The 22,017-nt window shown below is 40.5% G+C and overlaps 1 protein-coding gene across 2 annotated transcripts; it reads right to left on the reverse strand.

The window, feature by feature from the left end:
- Positions 1-411: 411 nt before the first annotated feature.
- CEP55 (centrosomal protein 55) lies at positions 412-20,330 on the reverse strand. 2 transcript variants are annotated; one of them, XM_025881113.2, is made up of 9 exons: positions 20,243-20,330; positions 17,139-17,329; positions 14,849-15,124; positions 13,670-13,738; positions 6,846-6,996; positions 5,231-5,544; positions 3,843-3,914; positions 2,812-2,937; positions 412-1,542 (listed from the first exon to the last, which is right to left on the reverse strand). In XM_025881113.2, exons 2-9 carry the CDS (start codon positions 17,319-17,321, stop codon positions 1,342-1,344), a joined length of 1,392 nt encoding a protein of 463 aa, XP_025736898.1. In that variant the 5' UTR covers positions 17,322-17,329; positions 20,243-20,330; the 3' UTR covers positions 412-1,341. The 2 variants fall into 2 exon arrangements, with proteins under 2 accessions (XP_025736898.1, XP_025736897.1); XM_025881112.2 differs by having other exon boundaries at positions 20,006-20,296.
- Positions 20,331-22,017: the final 1,687 nt, after the last annotated feature.

Genomic DNA, 22,017 nt, shown 5'->3' on the forward strand with positions numbered 1-22,017 from the left:
AGGACCCAGGTGGAGGAGCGGCTTGACGAGGCAGAACTTCTCAGACCAGAGGGATGGAAGGAATCAATTGGTGTGTTCTGCTGTTGTCCTCTCTGACTTAAGGAACATTCCATTACTCCGGTTATAATATCCCCTAAGTATATGAGTTTGGAGAATTCACAAGGGTTTTCTGGCAGGGTAGAGAGAAGACTGGCTTTGGAGCTGACTTAGGAGTTTGAAACCCAAGAATGTGTATGTTTCTTTTTTAAATGATTGTGGGGATTCTGCTTAACCTTTCTGAGCCTCATGTACTTTTTGCTTTCAATGGCTCTTTACCTTATCATTTTACACTGTAAGTGAGTCCTTACGTGGGCACACCTCTCAGGATAGAAATCTGAGAATACCTATCTATGCAGATATACACTACACATATTAAAACTTATTAAATAATTTTATTCCTTTCTCCTTTATATTACTAACAGTAGCCCAGTGTTCAGCATTTTAGAAAACCTGAAGAAATAAAAAAATTGGGGGTTTACACACACATGTATAAAAATATATATTCAGATAAGCAAATATCTGCTTATTACACTGCCCAACTTTAAGAGTGCCAAAAATAAATAAATAAAATACCTGCCAATCAAATGAGAGGGCTAGATGGTTTTGCTAAAATTCATTTTAACATCTTTAACTGACCAACATGTGCTAATGAAATTCAAGTTAAAGTTATAGCCGATTAGTATGAAAGAGAACATTGTGTGGCCACTGAGTATTCCTTAAGCAGAATCTGCTTCGTGCTTAGAACACAGCTCGGTTTCAACAGTAAGCAGCAAAGATCAAGAAAATCTCCAACTTTTCTAAAAACCGCCTTATAAAAGAAAGGGAAAAATATAGAAAGTATTACCACCTTATAACAATGGCCATGAAAATCGGAATTGTAGGTTTACAAAGCTTGGATAATGAAAGCCAACACAGTAAGATCCTTGGTTAGTTAACTTTGATTTTTAAAAATCTACAAAACATAAAATATGTACTTGCTGGTACAACAGATTTAACCCATGAGCAATCACCTGAACTATCTTTTCCTCATCAAGTATTTTTAACAGTGCAAAATGTCAGCTGTCTCAGCGCACACATTCGATAAGTGAAGCCTGAAGATGAACCATCTCAGGGAGGTATCGCTGCTGCCAAGGAAAATGCAAAGCAGCCCCAAAAATACAATGATTCACTCCTATGCCAGAGTCTCAAAGGGAGAGAGGCAGTCTTATAGAAGAGGTGAAATAAGTAATTCAAAATGTCCACAAGCTAACATAAAATACAGTACTGAACCTTTTGACACAAAAACAAAGAATAATTATATTGCTATTTGGAACAGTATTCAACGTGGACGAGGAGATCCCGGTGTTCGGTGGCTGGATACTGTATATTGCACTTGGGACACTCCACCAGGCTTTCATTTAGTGCAGCAGTGGGACTTTTTGGTGAAGCAACTTTTACTCTGTTTTCAGACTCTCCTTGGAAAGTGACTAGTGGCTCTGTGAAGGCAAGCTCACGAAGCTGCTTCTGAAAAATAAATGTATAGGAGGTGGTTATAAATTACCCAAGAAGTACTAGGATTGAGTGTCTACATGGATAGATTTCATTAAAATACTTAGAGCCAAATGTAAAGGTAGACCCATGTACAAGGCTGACAAAATTTGCTAGTTTTGTAAAAAAGGGGCAAGTTCAGCAATAAAAAAAATAACATAGAATTAAGAGTAGCAAAAAATTTTGGCAGATCAAACAGGTTACACACAGAAATGATGAAAATATTGTAAAATATCTTTATGACTTTCCTTTTTCATGTTTTTTTTTTCCTGAGGAACTTAGAATAGTCGATAAAGCTTAAAAATAAGTATTTTAGGGCATACTCTAAAGATGACAGCAGGGACACAAAGAAAAGTACAGGAAAATTACGGATTCTCTTATATACCCTCCAGCTTCCTATACTTTGAAAAAGAGTAACAGAAATGAAAATTTCAATTTCAAAATATTATAAATGGTCAAAATCAATGACGTGCTAAAGAACAGAGTCAAAATATATTTTGTCTTTTATTCATAAAGAAGCTACAAATGACTTTTTTAACAATTGTTTTTTTTTCTCTTTCAAAACAGGAATTTTATTTGTAACATTTCACCATCTGCAAATATTCTGCAGTACTAGGGTCATGTATAAGATATGTACCAATGGGACACCCACCCACACACACACACGGATCCCAACAGGTTTGGCCCAAAGGCTTATTAGTAAGATGAAAATAGTAAGTCAAAAATCACTTCCTCATAGAAAAAATCATATTTAAAAGGTTTATGTTTTAAAAGATTATGTGTTCAAGGTAACCCACAAAATGTGTTTAGCTCAATATGCCTAAAACAGTGTCTTAACAGGAACAATCCATTATCACTAAAAATGGCATTTCTTTCTTTCTTTTTAAATAGAAACACATAGCTTCAGTTCAGGATTTACAACTGCGCTCCCTCCTCCCGGCTCCCCCCAGGGCAGGCCCTGTGTCGTTCCTCTAGAATCCCCAGGCTGGGGCGGGGAGAGACGATCCCAGGTACCACTAAGGCTGGCATGATGCAGAGGCACGTAATGTCCCTCTTTCCAGTGCTCTGAACTGATGCTCAAAAGGCAGCTGCTTCAGATGAAGCAGGGGTTCTGCCTACTGATTTAAGAAACAGCCATTCTTAAGCTGTATCCTCCTAGTTTGGGAACTGGTTTGATAAATCAATGGGAAAATGGCATCAAGAGAAAGAAGAAAATGAGTTTTAGTTTAACCATTCCAGACTCACCAAGGATTCCAACTGTGTTATTTGATTTCTTGCTTTTCGGAGCTCCTTAAGAATTACGTGCAGTTGGTGCTGCATATTTTGACGGTCAAGTTTTTCATTTTCAAAGTCTAATGTACATGCGTGCATCTGGAACAAATGCCCAGGACAAGACAATTATGGGTTAATATGTCCTGTCCAGTTCTCTTGACTAGATGCTTGAACATTTTTATTAGCACAAGAGGCAAGCATTTGTGCCTTCGCAGCCAGAATTCTTCAATGAGATGATAAATGAAGAAGCTACAGTTGAGGTTTTGGTTTGCCCAAGGAGCAAAGCCAATGCTTGAAGTATAGGTGAGTGAGGAGGAGCTTAACAAGTTGCTGGCTGGAATTTCTCCTCCCCATCCCCCTCTTTGTGGGGAAGGGGAAGAAGGGAAAGAGATGGCTGTTCCCTGGTTTGGAATACACTGAAAACCTCTGGTCTCTATTCTGAGAATAAATGGTATCTCTCTGAGTTCTACTTGAAGTTATAAGGTAGCCTTCTGGGGGAGATCCTGCTAGGCTAGAGTAGGGACTACAGAAGCCATGCGGGAAGAATAAAATTTGCTAAGGGCAACAACACCCTATCAAAACAATTGCCATCCCAGCTCAGAGAATCTGGCTTAGCTCAAAGACAGGAATATATGACTATCAGACAGATAGTCACTTAATTTTTTGTTTTTGTTAAAGTTTGTTAAAAAACATCTTTCAGGGGCACCTGGCTGGCTCAGTTGGTTAGACGTCCAACTCTTGACTTTGGCTCAGGTGATGATCTCAGGTTTATGAGATTCAGCCCCGCATGGAGGATGGGCATTGAGCCTGCTTAAGATTCTTTCTCTCCCTCTCCCTTTGCCCCTACCCCTGACCCCCTGGCTCAATTGGTTCCACTCTAAAAAAAAAAAAAAAGAAAAAAATTCATGATTTTCAAATGGTTCTTCACAGAATAGTGTAAACAGGAGGAAACATTCCATTTCCTAACAAGTTCAGTTGAATATAGCAGCAACCCCAATAAGTACCTGTTGTTCCAGCAGAGCTACCCTTGTTTGTTCCTCTTGATGCTTTAGCAGAGACGTGTAAAGAAACTGGACCTGTCAGATGTAAACAGAGCCCACACTGTCATATCCGATCTTTTATTGCGTGAGCTGGGACACAGGAGAGGCTCACAAATCTCACATCTCTATCTGGGACCACACCTGCTCGTTGGGCTGAGTCACTGCAGCAGCTTGTTTAATGGCCATCTATTCAAGCAGCTGAGCAGTCCCACCCTGGCTGAGAGTTCCCTGGGGCACAGACTGCACTTCGATGAACAGCACCCAACTCTACAATGCACACACCCACTTTCCTGGAAGTTCTGACATCAACTAATATTTCTGAGTAGGATAACAAAGCTGGCAATGCCTTGCCCTCCTTGCCCGCAGAGGTGGAATAAAACTCCCGACCATTTCTGCTTCATCTTTTGTAAATATCACTGCTCGCACTTATAGGCAGAAGCCAGGGTGGTAAAGACTAAGAAGGCAAATGTTACAGACTGTTTTTTAATCCCTCTCTCAACTTTTGGATGATGTTTAAAAATTACTTCTATTTTAATAGTAGCAATAACTGACATCTACCCAGCCCTTGACTTTACAGAGCACTTTCACATTCTCCCAGTTGACCTTCACAAAAGCCCCAGGAAGCAAAAAGAGATTGTGGTTACTAATTTGACACATCAGTGACCTGCAAGTCAGAGAAGGTAGCTGATTATCCTAAGGCTACACATCCTGAACTACACACCAGGTATGGACCCCAAATAATGTTTTTTCCAATATTCCCTGCTGCCCAGGAAGATTTAAATTAATGGTTTCTGCTGAGGTAGTATACAATTCGAATGATCCTAACTTAGTGACTCCACCGTCACTGACACAGACAGTCTGCAGAAGGTGGTGAGTATAATAAGAACATGGAAGGTCCTGCGTGAATTCACATGAGCACACCATCATCGTGATCAAGGTGCCAGCCTGGGAGCCAGCACTGATTCCCCCCTTTGCGTCATACCTTCTGGCTTCTCCCACACACCTGCCTCCTTCTCACAGACAGCCTTCGTGTACATGAGCTTCTCCACAGGAGTTAATTCCCAGTCGCTCACCTCATTGGTTCCTTCTTGCCAAAAGGCCTTTGTCCAAGTACTGTCCCTGGCCCCCAATTTCTCCATGTCGTGTTGCCCTGCTTTATTTTCTTGAATTTACTTGGGTATTTAGGTACTTGCTTATGGTCTGTTTCTATTCTAAAGAAGAATCCCATGGCAGGGCAGGAACTGGTTTTGTTCCTTGCTGGTTCCCTAGTAGTTAAAATAGCCCCTGACGCTGCTGAGTACCATGAGAATTTCGAATTTGGAATCATGGAAAGTCTTACTGGTTAGGCTCACCTGAGATAAGAGCTCTTCAGATCTCTTCTTCTCTTCTTCAAGTTTTTCCCTAGCAATATCATTCTCTTCCTGGAGCCTTTGTATTTTCTCCGTTTTATGCCTATTGTCTTCCAGATGTTGTACATCTGCCTTTCTTTGGGAACACAACAGTTGATTTAAATCTTGAACTTCTTTTTGGGTTTCTTCATATTTTCTTCGAAATTCACTAAGTTCAAAACTCAACTGAGTTATGGTCTCTCGTTCAACCTCAAGATCTTTTTTTGCATTTGCCAAAAGATGGTTGTAATATTTTTGATTTTCTTCTTGAAGATAACCTATGACAAACACATCAGGGCACAACACTTTATATAATAATATTCCTGAGCAGTTAAAACTAAACACATTTCTATAAATAAGATCTTACAAAATGAAGAGTCAAGAGATAGAGTTGATATTTGATGGAACAAGAAAAAGGAGTTCAGGTACATTATTTGAAGTTAACCTAATAAAGAGAAGAACTGGAAACAGTAATATAGCTATTCAACGGGAAGGGAAAGTAACCGATGTCTAAAGAAGATAAATCAACAAATGGAGACATATGCTCATTATTTATATATATAATTACCAAAATTTTTAAAAAAATGTTAAAAGCAGCTGCCCTGATGGGAGGGGGAAAGAGAGATTGGGAAAGGAGGGACAGGCCCTTCTATACTACTACTAAATTACTTTAACAAGAGCTTATATTACTTTGATAAAACACATACACACACAGGGAGAACACTATTGCCAAAGAAAGAAATTTGACTTAGCTCACCACTAAAATCTTACTTTAATGCGTAATATTCTTATAAAGGCATTACAGTAAAGTAACATTGTCCCCAATTCTTTTTATGTTTTCTGTTTTAGCATTAGCTTCATTTTAAATATTCAAACGTGAAGCTCCAAGATTATGAGCCTTGCCTGCCTTTCTTTAGCCTTCTCTTTATATAATTCAAAATTAAAAGCTTGAGTCCCGTTAGGGCTGTCAGTCTTTTAAAAAGTGCTTTGCATGGGGATTTCTCTTCTTTTCTTAGCTCATCACCTAGAACTGCTGAACCTATTTCCCCATCTGTAAAAGGAGAATAATGACTCCTCTTGCCCTACCTCTTAGGGTTCTTGTGAAACTCAATGCCAGGGAAGCTGCAAAGCATTTAGCAAAAGATTGCATCTTCCCTAGGAGCCTTCATTTCAATTCTGTGGGAGATTCAAAAGACTGAAGAATCATCTATAAGATGTATTCTTTCTCCTGGGAGTGATATGAATGCATGAAAGGAAACAGGGTAAAAAGATAATCACTGACAAGGCCAACTCTAAGAGCAAAGAAGTTAGAGAAGATCTTTGAAGGTGGGGAAGGACATGCACGAAGGAGAAAATTTGATGTGCCTTCAGAACTGCCAGAGATCCGTTACCCTGTGCCTCTGTCCGTTTTCAGAAAACAATGAGAAGACAGACTTGCTAACATGGTCTTTCTTACTTCAGTTATAAGACTTGCTTAATTCACTTTCTAACACATTTATAAAAATCTAAATTTGATAAATTTCTCCTTTTGGAAAATGTCAGGCAGGCCTACCCCAAAAGAACATTTTTATACCAGTACCTTCTGATTCAGCCTTTTTTGTCTGCTGTGGGAGTGAATGAGCAGCTGTTTCTGATTTCTGTTCCAACTCGAAGATCTTGGCTAAAAGTCCTTTTACATAGGCCTCCCGTTGCTGATCATACACAAGCCACTGCTGATTTTTCTCCAAAGCCTTAAAATGAAAATGAAAGCAAATCATTAATAAAATAAAAAACTAAAATCTTAAAATGGATAAGGGAACTCCAGTGATGTAGCCTTTCCCAGTACAAAGAAATTCTCGTGGGTCATATAGTAGAACTCTAAACCACCACTGCATGGCTCACAACCCAGAGATCCATTCTGACTTCAGGCTCCTTCAGAGCACCTAACATCATGGTTTGCATCTGTCCATGTCATTCTCTGTAAACTAGAACGCCTCTGTGGCAGAGGTGGATGTGCACTGCTCCAAACAGAGATTTCCACGCTACACACAACTCTGCTCAGGAGCTCCCCATGCAGACAGTATCTCCAGCAATCACATACTACCTTCCCCCCCCGCCCCCTACCTTAGTTTTGTTACTGAAAGTGGGGCACAGATTCAGGTTGAAAGCTAGCAAAAAAGACAACCGTCTGGTGGTACTGGGGAGAAAAGCCTAGAAATTCTTATATAGCATCACCTTGGCAATGAGATTATAACTCTTCTCTCCTTCCTAACCTGGAAGTTCAGTCTAAGGAGATGGGACTGTCCCCTTCTCGTTCTTTGTTCTTGATAGGCTGGGGAAGTAAGTTTCAATGACCATTTGTGTAGAGAGGCCATGTACATCTAAACCTGATGTCACACGTGTAAAAGGTTATGGACTAAGCATCCTAGAAGGAGGCCCACATAGTGACATGAACACCCCTTCACGATAGCCAAGCACATTTGTAGGGGAGCTCAACTGAACTCACAGGACTCATTTGAGCCCTTGGCCCTGGCACCCATGCTATGACCTGTCTGCCCCCACAGGAATGCCTAGTTGAGCAATGACTCACTGCTGGATCTCGGTAAATCCTGTTTGGAAGGAGATTTCCCCATTACGAGAGTAAGGGGAGACACAGGCTATCACCAAAAGCTTCCAGTTAATTAATACAATGACCACTCTATTTTGGGGGGAAAAATAACTACTCTTAATAAGTTCAGTTCAACCTCTCCCTTGTTCCCCAAAAGTGCTACATCGTTAATTATATTAGCAACAGAATTTTTGAAAGCTTCATGACAGCACTTGCTAAAACTGAAGCTATGTTCCCTTAGGCTAACATTCAAATGGTCCATAGTCTGTCCCTTTCCATCTCTTCAGGTGACAGCCTGGCCATTTCTGGCCTCCACTGCCACCTTGCTGTCCACAGAACTATATACACCCTCTGTGCCCAGTATGCCCTAGAACTCCTCCCTATATCATCTGCGACTTAAATCCCACCTTTTCATCAAGTTCCAATGCATCCAAGCTTGTCTTTCAAGCCTCCTCACCCTAAGTGCCCTCACCAAACTCCCTCTCTTTTGTAAGCCAACAGGGATTTTAATGTCCATTCAATCTATTTGGCATCTTACACTCATGACCTTGATTGTGTCCTGATGAGAGTTCTTATATGAACTAGATCACGAGCCCCTGGAGAGCTGGGTCCAGGCTTGTTTAGATTTTGTATGGTTCCATTCATGTGTTTGATGTTTCCATAGCAAGTAGCTGCTTGATAAACATGAATGATGGTGACGACACAGAGTGGAGAAAGCATGGTTGCCAGAATCAGCAAGCACCCACGCAGGTCTTTAGCCCCAAACTGAAGTTTGAGAGTATTGGGAAGGGAGGAAACGGCATGAAAGAATCTAGAAGTTCCTTATACACAGTAGAACAATCCATTTAGAATGATTCAAAAAGAATCAAACACTCTCAAAAAGCTATCTCTCATGAACTAAGGAATATATGAAAATGAATTTCAAACCCCTTTGTAACAGAACTATCATAGCTATTTCTATGATTCTCACAAGTGCATAATATGTACCCCTTGTGTCATAATTCATCCCAGACCTGTTGGAATCTATTATCATCAACGGTTGAAGGGGCAGCCAGGACGTATAATTTCATATCCTTCAGGGGTGGCCAAAAAAAAGATGGTACAAACATAAAGTTCTTGACAAAAAGTTGCCTGGTCAAAGCGGACTGAAGTAAAACATACATACTGGAATATATTTTCAAAAGTGTTCAATTCTTTTTGAATCACCCTGCATTTGTTGTAAATATACTGAAAAAGGAGAGGCTCCCCTCCCCACAGGCTGGCATCTCATCGTAGGGGTGAGATGGGAAAAGTGGTAAGGACATACTAGACATTTTTGGTTCTATATCAAGGCATCTTCTTTCAGGGTAAGAATTTCTATCCATTAAAGATCTAAATGGCTGAGCTTCAAATCTGAAAAGATCTGTCTATACAAAAGCTCTTAAGTCTAGAGAGTTCCTCTAACCTTTGGTAGGTTCTTTCCATGAGCATCGTACAAACTCATGAGCATCTAGGCATGGGGCTTAAAGAATTTTCCGTGTCTGTTTTCTGTAGAACTAAGAAATGGATTAGAGAGACAGAGGCAGCCTCTGGAATCAAAGACTCAGTCCAGGGCTCTTCAGTCACTTGGCCACACACTTTTCTCTCTGCACCTGTCAGGCAGTTATGAGTCCTCCTCGCAGAGCTTAAGTATTCATTTGTAAAGTGGAGATAATGTACATCTGCTCTGTATTATATACTCAAATTAAGTTGCCAAAAGAGGTAGTGTTGTAGGACTCAAAGAGCATGCACATATCTAAATATTCATAAGTCGTATGTGTTAGATGCTAAAGATACCTAATTTTATATCGAATTTTAAATTTGTCCATCTTTAAGAAACAATTCAATATAAGTAATTCAAGTCAACATTGGATGGTAATGAAATTTTCTTCTTTTAAATGAACCTGTCCAGGGCGGCTGGGTGGCTCAGATGGTTAAGCGTCTGCCTTCGGCTCAGGTCATGATCCCAGGGTCCTGGGATCGAGTCCCACGTCGGGCTCCTTGCTCAGCAGGGAGTCTGCTTCTCCCTCTCCCTCTGCCTCTCCCCCTGCTTGTTCTCCCTCTGTCTCTCTCGCAAATGAATAAATAAAATCTTTTAAAAATAAATAAATAATGAACCTGTCCATACATTACTTAAGTATGAAAAACCGAACTATGGGATGGGTGAAGATTTGAGGGGCAATATTCTGAAAGGCCAGGTGATGGCGATGTTACTTCAGTAAAGTAGTCAACATTTCTTTCCTCCAGGCCTCTTCTCACTGACTTCTGCATTTGCTTTCTTCTCTAAATAGTATCAATAATAAATGGATTTGATGGCCATCAATAATGCTGATTATTAGTTTTGCATCTTTAGAGTCATCATTGTATTATCTCTTGCAGCTTTGTGTCCTTTACACATCTGTTAAGCATGCATTTAACATTTCCACTCAAGTTATCGATAAAAATATGGAACAGAAGTGGGCAAAGGTGAAGTCCTGTGGAATGCCACTAAAACTCTTCCTCCTGGCTTCATAGGGATCCATTTTATGTTTCTTGGGCAAAAACCGTAACACAGGTTAAAATGTTAGCCTATACTGGAGGAATAAAAAATGTAGGTCAATTGACGAAACTGGAATATGGATGGCAGATTACATAGAAGTATAGCATCCATGTTAAATTTATTAGAGTTGCTATCTGGGGGCACCCGGGTGGCTCAGTCGGTTAAGCGTCTGCCTTCGGCTCAGGTCATGATCTCAGGATCAAGCCCCATGTCAAGCTCCCTCCCCTGTGCTTCTTCTCCCTCTGCTCCTACCCCCAATCATGCTCTCTCTCTCTCCCTCTCTCTCAAATAATTAAATAAAATCTTAAAAAAAAATAAAGTTGCTATCTGTACTGTAGTCATATAAGAGAACCTCTCATTCTGAGGAATATATACTGAAGTATATAGTTTTAAAGCGCCGTAATATACGCAACTCACTCTCAAATTGTTCAGAAAAAAAATATTATGTGTGTGTGAGGGGCAGGGTAGGGACTGAAAGAGAGGTGTGAAATGGAGCAAAATGTTAACAATGTTTGAATTTTAGTAAAGAGTATATGGGTGCTCCACGTACCATTTTCATTCTTATAACTTTTCTGTAAATTTAAATTTTTTCCAAATAAAAAATTAATAATTATTTATCTTCCCTAAATTCTGTTTTAAAAATTAGATTTTTAAAATTAAGAGCAGGAAATGCCTATTTGATCTGCCTCTGAGCCTATCTGGTTTGCAAGTTAATGACACTGTACAGTGTTTACAGTACGAACTCCATGTAATTATTTCAAAATGTCAGCCAGACCTAAATGGTAGCTAAGGAATGATACAGCTAGGCCTTAAGAAAGGTAAACATGGGTTTTTAGGGATTATTTTAGCAGAGCAAATACTGACTCTTAAAATAAGTGGGCAAAGTGCTCCAGGAAGCTTTGTGGGAGCTTGGAGGAAGGGTGAGGGACTGGAACTGCTAAGCTCTCAAAGCAGGATAATGCGGCAGTGCCTGTGCTCAGAGGAGTGACAGGTTGCTTTCCCTGTTTCCTAGTCTCCTCCCGGGCTCACAGACAACCGGAGCTAAACCATCCCCTGCTCCTCAAATATGTAAGTGAATGCAGCAGCAGCCGGGAGCTTATTGGAAATGCAGAATCTCAGGTCCTATCCCAACCAATGAACTCAGAATCTGCATTTGATGACGATCCCCTAGGCTCATATGCACGTGAGAGTCAGGGAGGCCTTGCTCAGTCTAGACCATTTGAAGGTGAGTTGGGTTAAATTTTACTCCACTTATCCAAAAGCCTTTCTAAAGTAAACAGAGCAGAGGAGCACAATGTGATCCTTAAGTAAGCCTGGAAGATAAAACAGAACAAAAAGATTGGGTATACATGGATAACATTTCCAAGTTACCTTCATACAAAGAATTGTTATTATCTAAAAATAACTTTAGCTGATATTTGAAGCAGTTGATGCTGAGAAGCCTAAAAATTATATATAAGTTTAAGACAATAGCATATATTTTCAGGTACTAATAAAATTCAGATATTCTAGACACTGGGCATATAGCAGTGAAAAAAAACCACAGAAATCCTTCCCTCATTAAATATATACCAATGTAAGACTCATATAACAAAGTAAATGAGCAAAATATTGTAAGTTTCACAGTAATATGTGATGAGGGGAAAAGTTACAAAAGGAGGAAAAGGTAATAGGAATTGTCTGGGAGCTATAATTTTAGGAAAGGTGGCGAGGTAACCCTCTGGCCCCAGCCCCACTACCCTCACCCCTCCCACCCAAGAGAGTGACAACTGAATATTATATGATGAAGTGAGGAAGCAGGTCATGAAGATATCTGGGGGGAACAGGGTGCCAGCAGAGGGAACAGAAAGAAAAGGCAGTGTATTGAAGGAATAGCTAGAAAGCCCGCACGGCTGGAGTAAATAAGGGGGAAAGCAGGTGTGTAGACAAATTATTCATAGCTATGTGCATCTGGTAGGTACTGATACAGAATGATAAAGGTCAGTGTAACATACAACACAAAGAACTTATTTTGAAAGATCTTTAAAAATTATGTTTCTTCTTTATCTTAGTTACCTATAGGTGAAAAGGCTACTACAGTACGTCACGATACAGACACTCAATGGATTTAAATTCTTTTGAAGATCAACTGGACCTCTAGGTACACTGGCTAGATGAAATAAAACGGGAATCTTTTTTTTTTTTTTTTTAAGATTTTATTTATTTGACAGAGAGAGAGACACAGCAAGAGAGGGAACACAAGCCCGGGGAGTGGGAGGGAGAAACAGGCTCCCCGCTGAGCAGGGAGCCAGATGTGGGGCTCGATCCCAGACCCTGGGATTATGACCCGAGCCGAAGGCAGACGCATAACAAGTGAGCCACCCAGGTGCCCCATAAAACGGGAATCTTAAGAGCAACTTAGAGCAGGGTAGACTTGCCAGTAATATTACTGGAATCAAAATACCTATCTACTGGCCTAATAATTAACTCAAGAATTTTATGCTTTGGGTATCTGATATTAAAACTTGAAAAAATACACTGTGAATAATAGTCCTATGTCCTCAGTTTATTCAATTCTCAATGAAACACATCAATCTATTTAAGACATAAGTTTGAAATAATATAGCCTTACCAAATATCTAGAATAGCCTCATATCAGATTCTACAGAAAAGAAGTATTGAGTATACAAAGAATGTGTTTCCTTTTCAAACTATGAAAGCATATCCTGGTTCCAAGGAAAGAATTTCAAATGAATGAGTACTCTTGCATGGATAAACAAAAAGAGAAGAAATTATAAATGACACCATAATAATACAATAATTGGACAAATTAGATTTAGGCAAAGAAGGAACGTTACTGAGCTATTTGGATGATTTCTAGGGCTTTCTCACCTCATGAGACCAGGACTAGATGAACTGGCCCTCTTGAATGTTTAGAAAGAGACTTATAGGTAGTAACCTAGGGAGATGATCTCAAATCATTCAGTTCTCCAACTCCTCAACAGACTGTTTTCAGGTCACAGCATCAACTCTGTCAATTTCCATGAAATTTAAGAATGAATGAATTAATCCTCTCTTCCCATAACATAATAAAAGGAAAATGAGGGTCACCTGGGTGGCTCAGGTCATGATCGCAGGGTCATGAAATCAAGCCCCACATTGAGCTCCACACTGAGCGTGGAGTCTGCTTGTCCCTCTCCCTCTGTTCCTCCTCGTGCTCTCACTCTCTCTCAAATAAATAAAATCTTAAAAAACATAAATAAAAAGAAAATGAACTTACATCTTTCAGCTGTATTTCCATTTCATGAATATTATTCATTGATGAGTTGAAGCAGCTTGTAGCCACTGTCTGAAATAAGGCAATATTAGTTAATACCGTAAATTTAACAAGAGAAGTTTCCTCATTATAACTACTTCTGTAATAACAGAGTATACTTCACAAAGAAATCTCGTCGATGCTGATGAACCATCATGCCAGGTGATGGGTACCAGAGGAGAATGAAGATCTCCTGGAAACTCCCTCAGCAGATGGGAAGCCCTGAGATTTCATACCTAATTTGAGGTTCTCTGGATCATTAGAATACCTACGTGCATAAGAATTGCCCAGTGGTTTTCACCAAAATGAGACAAAACAAAACAGTCGGGCCATTTAAATGAAATCTGGAAAATATTAAATTGTCAAACAAAAGATAAAAGTTGTTTTCTAGAATTATATTTGTATTAGTAGTATTAATATTAGTTCATACAGATTATATAGAACTCAAAACAATTTCTCTCTCTCTCTCTCTCTTTTTTTTTTTTTTTTTTTTGATTTTCACATAGAGGAAAGAAAGAGAGGTTGAATGGCTGGATGGCTAGGTATCCAGACTAATCAACAGAACTCATAACAAGCTATATTTTGGTCTTCTAACAGCTTTAAGGAAACAGACTTGTGTGAGCACTGGCAACAAATCACAAAATATTTTTCTCCAAAGGTACTCTAGATGCTCACCTCGTAGCCCTTTCCCCCTCTTGATTTAGTCCTCTTGGTAAAAAAACTAGGACAGAGGCAGTTCATCAAACTTCCCCTTCCATTTGCCCTGGGCACACTGTGGATGGCATTTCCCAGCCTTCCCTGCTAAGGTTAGCGAGACCATGAGACTGAATTCTGTCCAATGGAGTATGGGTAGAAGTGAAATATGCCAGTGCCAGGCCTGGCCCCCGGAATCCCCCCCATGCTCCACACACTCCCTCTCGCTTAGAGCTGTACACAGAGGATCTGGTGCAAGGACAAGGGAGCCACTAAAAGGGAGGAACCTGGATCCAAGTGACTCTGCAGAGCAAAGCCTCCTTCACTCCCACGTGCACTAGACTGTGACATGAGGGAAAAATGAACATTTGTTGTGTAAGACCATGAGATTCGGAGGTTGTTTGTTACAGCAAGAGGAAAAAAATCTGGGTTTAAAGAAGTGATGAGTACCTGTGATAAGCGAAGTGTACTGGCTTTGCTTTCAAGTTCAGCAAGTTTTGCAGTTGTAGCAGACAACTGTTTTTTCAATACATCTGTCTCTTCAGACAAGGATTTCAACAGCTGTTCCCTCCTTTCGCCTTCCTTTGTTTTCTCCTCCAGCTGCTCCAGCAATGCGGTATTGCTGTACTTGGCTTTCAGCTGCTCTCTGAGTCGCTGTATTTCTTTGTCTTTCTCTGTGAGGTGATAAGCATTCTTTTCCCTCTCAGCTTCCAGGACTCGAATTTTCTAGATATAAACTAAGAAAAATCTTAGAACAAAGCCAGGTCAAACATGAAAATAAACAACATACAACAAGTATTTATGAAAGGTTTATTATATATCAAGTCAGTATTATACTAAACACCAGGGCCAAAAGGAAAATGAAGTTAAGGGCCTATGCTCAGAGACCTCATTGAGAGGTAAACCAATACATTAATGCAATACGGTAAGGGGTATATGAAATGAATGGGACACAGACTCAGAAAAGGAGAAACCAACTGTATCAAGAGTGGTAAGAGAAAGGTAAAGAAAAGCTGGCTCTCACATGAGTATCTGATAATCATCCTTCCATCATACCAGTTTTAATCATCTTAAAGGCTAAAAGTAGTCATACAAGAGATACATGCTCATTAATGCACTTGAAGCAATAGAACTTAAAAATTACAGAACGTTACAGCTGGATAAAAATGCCTTCATTAGCTTGTTTTGTTAATAAATGATTTGGCATCAAATGTAAAAGATGATCTTCAAAGGAGTGTTCACATTTTCAAGGATTTAAAACATAAAGAAGGCATGCTTGTTAAGCTGCTGCTGACATAAAGGAGAAAGCACCTCTGGAGAGCCAATAAAAAGTTAACAGAATGACTTTACATGCTAACCTGGTAAAAACAACATAAAACTACAAACTTGCTTGAGGGTGGAAAGGAGAAGCAGTTGTTCAAACATAAAATGGGGAGATTGAGTTAGATGACCCTGTGAAAACGATGAGGGGATTTTAGTTGCCTCAGGCCTATAAGGTGGTAGGATGATACAGTTAAAAATAAAAAGGCCCATATAATTTTAGGCTTTTGGAGAGTACAGCATCCAGATTACTGGAAATAATAGTGCCATTTCAACCTGTGTTTGCCACTGTGCACAATACTGGGTGCATAATTCAGAAGGAATATGAACCCCTCACAAAGTGTTTGGGAAAGTAACCAGGATGATAAGAAGCTAGAAACGCTGAAGAGTATGGAGTTGGCCTACAGAAAAGTAAGAGAAAGCAAGATTTCCTCAAATATCTGAAAAGTTGTCATATGAATAAAAAATAGACTTATTCTATGCAGCTGTAATAGATACAATTAGAACAAATGGGTAGAAGTTAGAGGAAGTTTAATTTTAATTGATTCTAAACAGACAAAGTTTTGACAACCAGTGCTTGTCAAAAGTGGAAAGAACTGGAAAGAGGTCTCTCAGGGAAGCTATTAGATTCCATCACCAGATTGCAAAATAATCTTTATGTCTAAGAATTGGTAATAGATCATTTCTCAATGCTTGAGTAAGTACTTACCTCAATATGTGTTGTTAAAAAAATAATAAATCTTTCAGTTTTATAGTGTGCTTATAAAATAAAATTTAAAGGAATCCAATGATACTATTCAATACAGGTCATTTATTTTCCAACTATGAGCAATAAAAGAACTTTTACAAAATAAATTAACGATTAATTTTTTTTTAAAGATTTAATTTATTTATTTGACAGAGAGAAAGAAAGAGAGAGCACAAGCAGGGGGAGCAGCAAGGGAGAAGCAGACTCCCTGCTGAGCAGCGAGCCCAATGCAGGGCTCGATCCCAGGACCCTGGGATCATGACCTGAGCTGAAGGCAGACGCTTAACCAACTGAGCCACCCAGGCGCCCCTAATGATTAAATTTTTAAATCTAATAAGTTCCTAACTGCTTTATTGACTATGCCATAACAAATTTTAAATCAGAGAATCTGAAATATAGTTTAACAGAATGCAAAATGCCAATATGTAATGATTTTACCTCAAAAATCTGAAAACAAAGATTACTTGGAAAGCAGCCAGTATATACAATAAAATGCATTTTTAAGCACTCACATTAAAATCTGAACTCCACTGAACACTTTGAAATTAATTTTGATTTTTTACATTTAGTGAATGAGCAGAAAAACTAAATTATATCACTATTGGGAAAATACTTTCTCATCTCCTACAGTACAGCTTATTACAATTTAAAACGGTTTTTAAGGCCACTCACCTCCAAAAGCCTGTGTCTGTCTTTATCAGTCAACTTTCCTTTTCCACTTGTGATTTCATCCACTGATGTTTTTAAGGCTGCAATTTCACCCCTAAATTTTTCTAATGCAGTTTCTGATTTGGAGTTACTAGGCTTTGATCCCCATTTACCTTTAATTAAACCTTTGGGACTTCTGGAAGCCATCTCTGAAACTGTAAAAAATAAAAATACAATTATACTTCATTAGTCTAAGTTTAAAAGGTCAAGTCTCAGACTTGAAAAGGTCTAATAACCTATTTGCTAAATAGAAGAACATTTCTCTCTCAATAGAAGTGATATAGCCAGACTCTGAAAAACAAACTGAGGGTTCTAGAGGGGAGGGGGGTGGGGGGATGGGTTAGCCTGGTGATGGGTATTAAAGAGGGCACGTTCTGCGTGGAGCACTGGGTGTTATGCACAAACAATGAATCATGGAACACTACAACAAAAATGAATGATGTAATGTATGGTGATTAACATAACAATAAAAAATTTAAAGAGAAAAAAAAAAAAAAGAAGTGATATAGCCAAACCAGTGGGATATGGGAGAGGGACTGGGAAAGGCTTCTGGCTTGCTGGTGTCAATATTTATTTTTTAATCTGGGTGGTAGATACATGGGGAGAATTCACCTTTTAAAAATATGTCAACTTATCTTGACGCACACTGAGTAATGTACAGAATTGTTCAATCACTCTATTATACACCCGAAACTAATATAACACTATATGTTAACCATCCTGGTATTAAAATAAAAATTTTTAAAAATATGTCAACTTGGATGCTTATGTTTTGTGCAGGATTCTGTATGTGTATCATACTTCAATGAGAAAGTTTCATTTAAAAAAAGGGATCAATGATTAAATCATTAAATGGAGGCTAAATGAAATAGATCACAAAGACCTATTTTACCCAGGAATAAAAAGCTAGTGGTAAATGATATATAATTCTGAGAACATAGGCACTGAAATGTCATTACCTGACATAATGATAAATCCTGTATTAGAAGACAGACCTAGTTCAAATCTATGTAAATAGCTGAGAGTACAGTAAGCAAAAGTGAGGAGAATCCAAGATCAGGAAAAAGAGGCACAATACTCAAGAATTAAGTATAAGAGGCCAAATTAAGTAAGAAGCTGCTTAGAAACTGCTAACAGTATTAGTTAACAGTTTAGAAGAAGTGTATATTAACTCCAGGAGCAAAATCTGTAGAGAAACATACTGCGTATATAATAAAAGTAGCTTTAATTAGGGAGATTAAAAAGCATTTTTCCACCTTATGGATCCCAAGATAAAATAATGGTGGTGATTGAGAATTTTAGAGGAATATGAGACCATTCATGCATTCAAAAAATATTGGAAAATCTAATTTACCAGGCAGCATAACAGATGCTGGGTATAAACGGGCCAAAAAAAAAAAAAAAAAAAGAGAGAGAGAGAGAGAGAGAGAAAGAAACGAAAGAAAAAGAGAAATGTTCCCTTACATAATGGAACTTTCAGTCTAGTAAAGGAGGCAAGAAATAAAGACACAAATTCTTAAGCTGTAAAGGTTCTCAAGTTGTACAGTTAACACTATACAGAAAATGGAAAGTAGTGAGAAGTGATTCCAGTAAAAATTGAGGAAACCTAGGCCTCTCTGTAAAAGTAACTTTTAGGATCATCCTGTATGAAATCAGAGAGCCTGAAAACACTAGAGCTGTGTAAACTGAGTTGAACAGACCATCTAGCAAAAGGATTTTTGCCTATTCAAGGTGACAGACTAAGATAACTAGTCAATCAATTAAGGCTAATGCAAGGTTATGGTATCTTGAGAACCTGCTGCCACAGGAAGTTCTTCTCTGTATGGTTCTGTTACTAACACATTGTTGACTTGGTATAATGGGTTGATAAGACAGGAAAACGGCTTTTCAACCAAATCACTGAAACTGAGAATGGTGGAACTATATAGGTCTGTAGAACTGGAAGGAACCGAGGGACATTTGCTTCCTGGCCTCTGGAGAGAACTCTTGCAATGAGTGACTCTCTTGTTTCTAGCTTCTGGACTGGACCCTGCTGGGATCGTCCAGCTCCCCACCACTTAGTCCCACCAACCTTCTTTCCCTGTTTTTTCTATTCCCGTCAGGCTGATACTCACAGGGTTCACACTGTTCAAACTTCGACCCACTGCATCTTCTTCAGGAAGCCTTCCCTCTGTATAAGCTAATATGCCATAGGACACAACTGTTTACTGCCACCCTACATCAGCTTTTTAAATTTGTTCAACAGTTGTTTCAGGGGCCGTACCTTGAATTATTTTTGTCCCTCACAGCACCTAACAGCAGCTGCTCAATATATATTTACTGATTGGCTGAAGTGATCTTAGACATGCTGGACAGGGGGTGACCAAACTGCGATCCAACAACCCGCACAAGGCATGGATTACAGGCCACATCGTTCCCAAGTGGAGGCAAATCTTACAAAAACGGGCACCTGGGTGGCACAGTGGGTGGTTTCAGCTCAGGTGGTGATCTCAGGGTCCTGAGATGGAGCCCCAAGTCCGCTCCATGCTGGCATGGCTGCTTAAGAGTCTCTCTCCTTCGCCCTCTGGTGCGTGGGCGCTCTCTCTCTCTCTCAAAATAAATCTTTTTAAAAAATCTTACAAAAACCCTCACATAGGAGCTGTGTGGGCAAACAGGGAGGCAAAGAAAATCTGCAAAATGAGGCACTTTTTCCCCCCACCTCTAAAATGAAGATGTTGGTAGAATAGACATGAACGTGCTTGGTCAAAATGATGTTGTCACGAAAGACCCTGGCCAAGTCATCTGGCCTCCCCGCGCCAAAAAAAGGGAAAGAGGGGGATGATAATACCCACCGCAAAGCTGAAAGGAAGGATCGACACGCCGACAGTCGTGAGGCCCCCAACCCGGTGCCAGGCACGAAGTAAGCGCCAGGGAAAAGGGACATATATCAGGGCGGGCAGAGATTGAGCCCAAGCCGACGCTGTCGGCCCGCCGATCCCGCCTCCCTCGCCGTCGATCTGGCCTCGGGGCTACGGGCCCTGGCCGCTCTTGCCACCCTCGGCTGTTGCCTCCCCACCGCCAGCCGGCACCTGAGGCGAAGCCCGGCGTTCGCGTCGGCCCAGTCACACCCGGCCGCACGGGCGCCGCTTCCGGGAGTTTGAATCCCGCGGCTGCGGGGCGGGGCACGTCACTGCCGGCGGGGGCGCGGCCGGCAGGAAGGGGGGCGCGATACGGGCGGAGGGCTCGCGGCTCCCCGATTGGCTGCGGCCTCCAAGGGGGCGGGGCCTAGAACCTGGACGCGAGGTGAGACGGAGGTGGGTCTGAGGGGGCGGGGGCAGAGGCGCGACCCGGGACGGAACTCCTGTTTCTGGGTCCGCAGTCCTATTCTGGGGCTTTCCCTGGTCTTTTCTAAAGACTCAGACCTCAGGCTCGGTGTTTCCTTGTAAGAAGCTGATTTGTGTTTTTCTCCTTTGGGGATGAAGCACATTACTGTGTTCAGTGAGCTAAACCCAGTACCTGAACTGGGACTAACTCGTTCTGTGTCCTTGAGTATAATTTGCCCTTGTAGGTACCAGATTTAAGCGTTATAGAATGGGAGAACTGCATTCCCTAAGGGAGGACAGCCTGTCTTTCCACTGGGCTGAACCTTTCTCTTGCCAAAAGTCAGGGGTGGAGTACTGGGGAGTGTAGCAGGTGGGAGAACTGATAGGCACGCCAAGACTCAACTCGTAGATTATGAGCCCTAGAGGAGACCAGGCAGGCGTTTGCTCCAGATTGCTGCCCTCTGGCTTGATGTCTATAGGTCAAGTCTGGGTCATGCTTAGCCACTTTAGGGGCTTTATTGCTAAAACGAAGAGGCACAAAGAGTGTTTGACAGAGCCTAACCTTTCTCTCTTAGACCAAGTGTAAACTCTACCAGAGACTTAATAAAAGGATACAGTAGCAAAACATCCGAGGAAAGCAGTGTCACATAGCCGTTAACTCTAGATTGGGACTGCTTTTAGCTCCTGACTGCCTCTTACTGGATGTGTGATCTTAAATAAATTATTTAACCTCCCTGAGCCTGGGCTTCCTAATCTGTAAAACAATGCGAATAATATCTACCCTATAGAATGGATATAAGAATTAAATGGAAGAATCTGTGTAAAGTGCTTGCCATTTAGTAAATGCTCAACTGACATTAGCCATTATTACATAAGAAGCAACAAACACCCACTAACTAAATAAAATGGATGAGAAGCTGTGTAGAGAATTTTAAAGAATTTTTTTTAAACACAAGAAGATAACGTTTGGTCCCTCCTTCCAAGGAGCTCACATTTCTGATGGAAAAGTGAATAGAATTGGGCTCTTTAACATCTGTTATGTTAAAGTATCAGATGGGATTGGGGTGGGAGGAAGTCATGGCAAAAGACAAGGGAGGGTGTGAATGTTACGCATTGCCCACAGTTGAGAGCAAGGGCAAAATTAGTTTCCATAGAAATTTGCAAAAATTCTTAGAGTGACAGAGAAAGAAATCACCCTGCTCAGTTTTGAGCCACATGGAGAGTAAAGAAGGGAGGGAGCTGGGGGGCACTCTGTGAAGAGGATTGGTGCCCTGCAGACAAGACTGGCAGCTGAGGGCCTGGTGCCTGGGCCTGCTGGACCCGACACCTCGATTACACATCTGCTCCCAGGTCCCTCTCTTCTGGTGGGAACTCCCCCTGTGACTGGGGACCCCTGAGGAAGAAGAGCTGGCAGGAGGCTCATTGGTCCTGTGGCTTGTTGAATTTTGTAATTGTCATTATTAGACCTGAAAAATCAATGTTTGCTCTTCGCAGATATGTGCTGCCAGGCATGAAGTGTGAGGGGTTGTAGTTTGCATAAG

This window comes from Callorhinus ursinus, unplaced genomic scaffold (assembly GCF_003265705.2).
Source record: "Callorhinus ursinus isolate GAN/ISIS: 27379988/994484 unplaced genomic scaffold, GSC_fseal_2.0 scaffold20, whole genome shotgun sequence".
NCBI lineage: Eukaryota > Metazoa > Chordata > Mammalia > Carnivora > Otariidae > Callorhinus > Callorhinus ursinus.

Excerpts from the sequence above, each read along its gene's own strand:
- CEP55 (XM_025881113.2), bottom strand. The coding sequence starts at position 17,321 with ATGGCTTCCAGAAGTCCCAAAGGTTTAATTAAAGGTAAATGGGGATCA. Across the intron at positions 5,545-6,845 it reads AAAAAAGGCTGAATCAGAAG|GTTATCTTCAAGAAGAAAAT; the intron begins GTACTGGTATAA and ends TGTTTGTCATAG. Across the intron at positions 2,938-3,842 it reads TAGCTCTGCTGGAACAACAG|ATGCACGCATGTACATTAGA; the intron begins GTACTTATTGGG and ends CATTTGTTCCAG.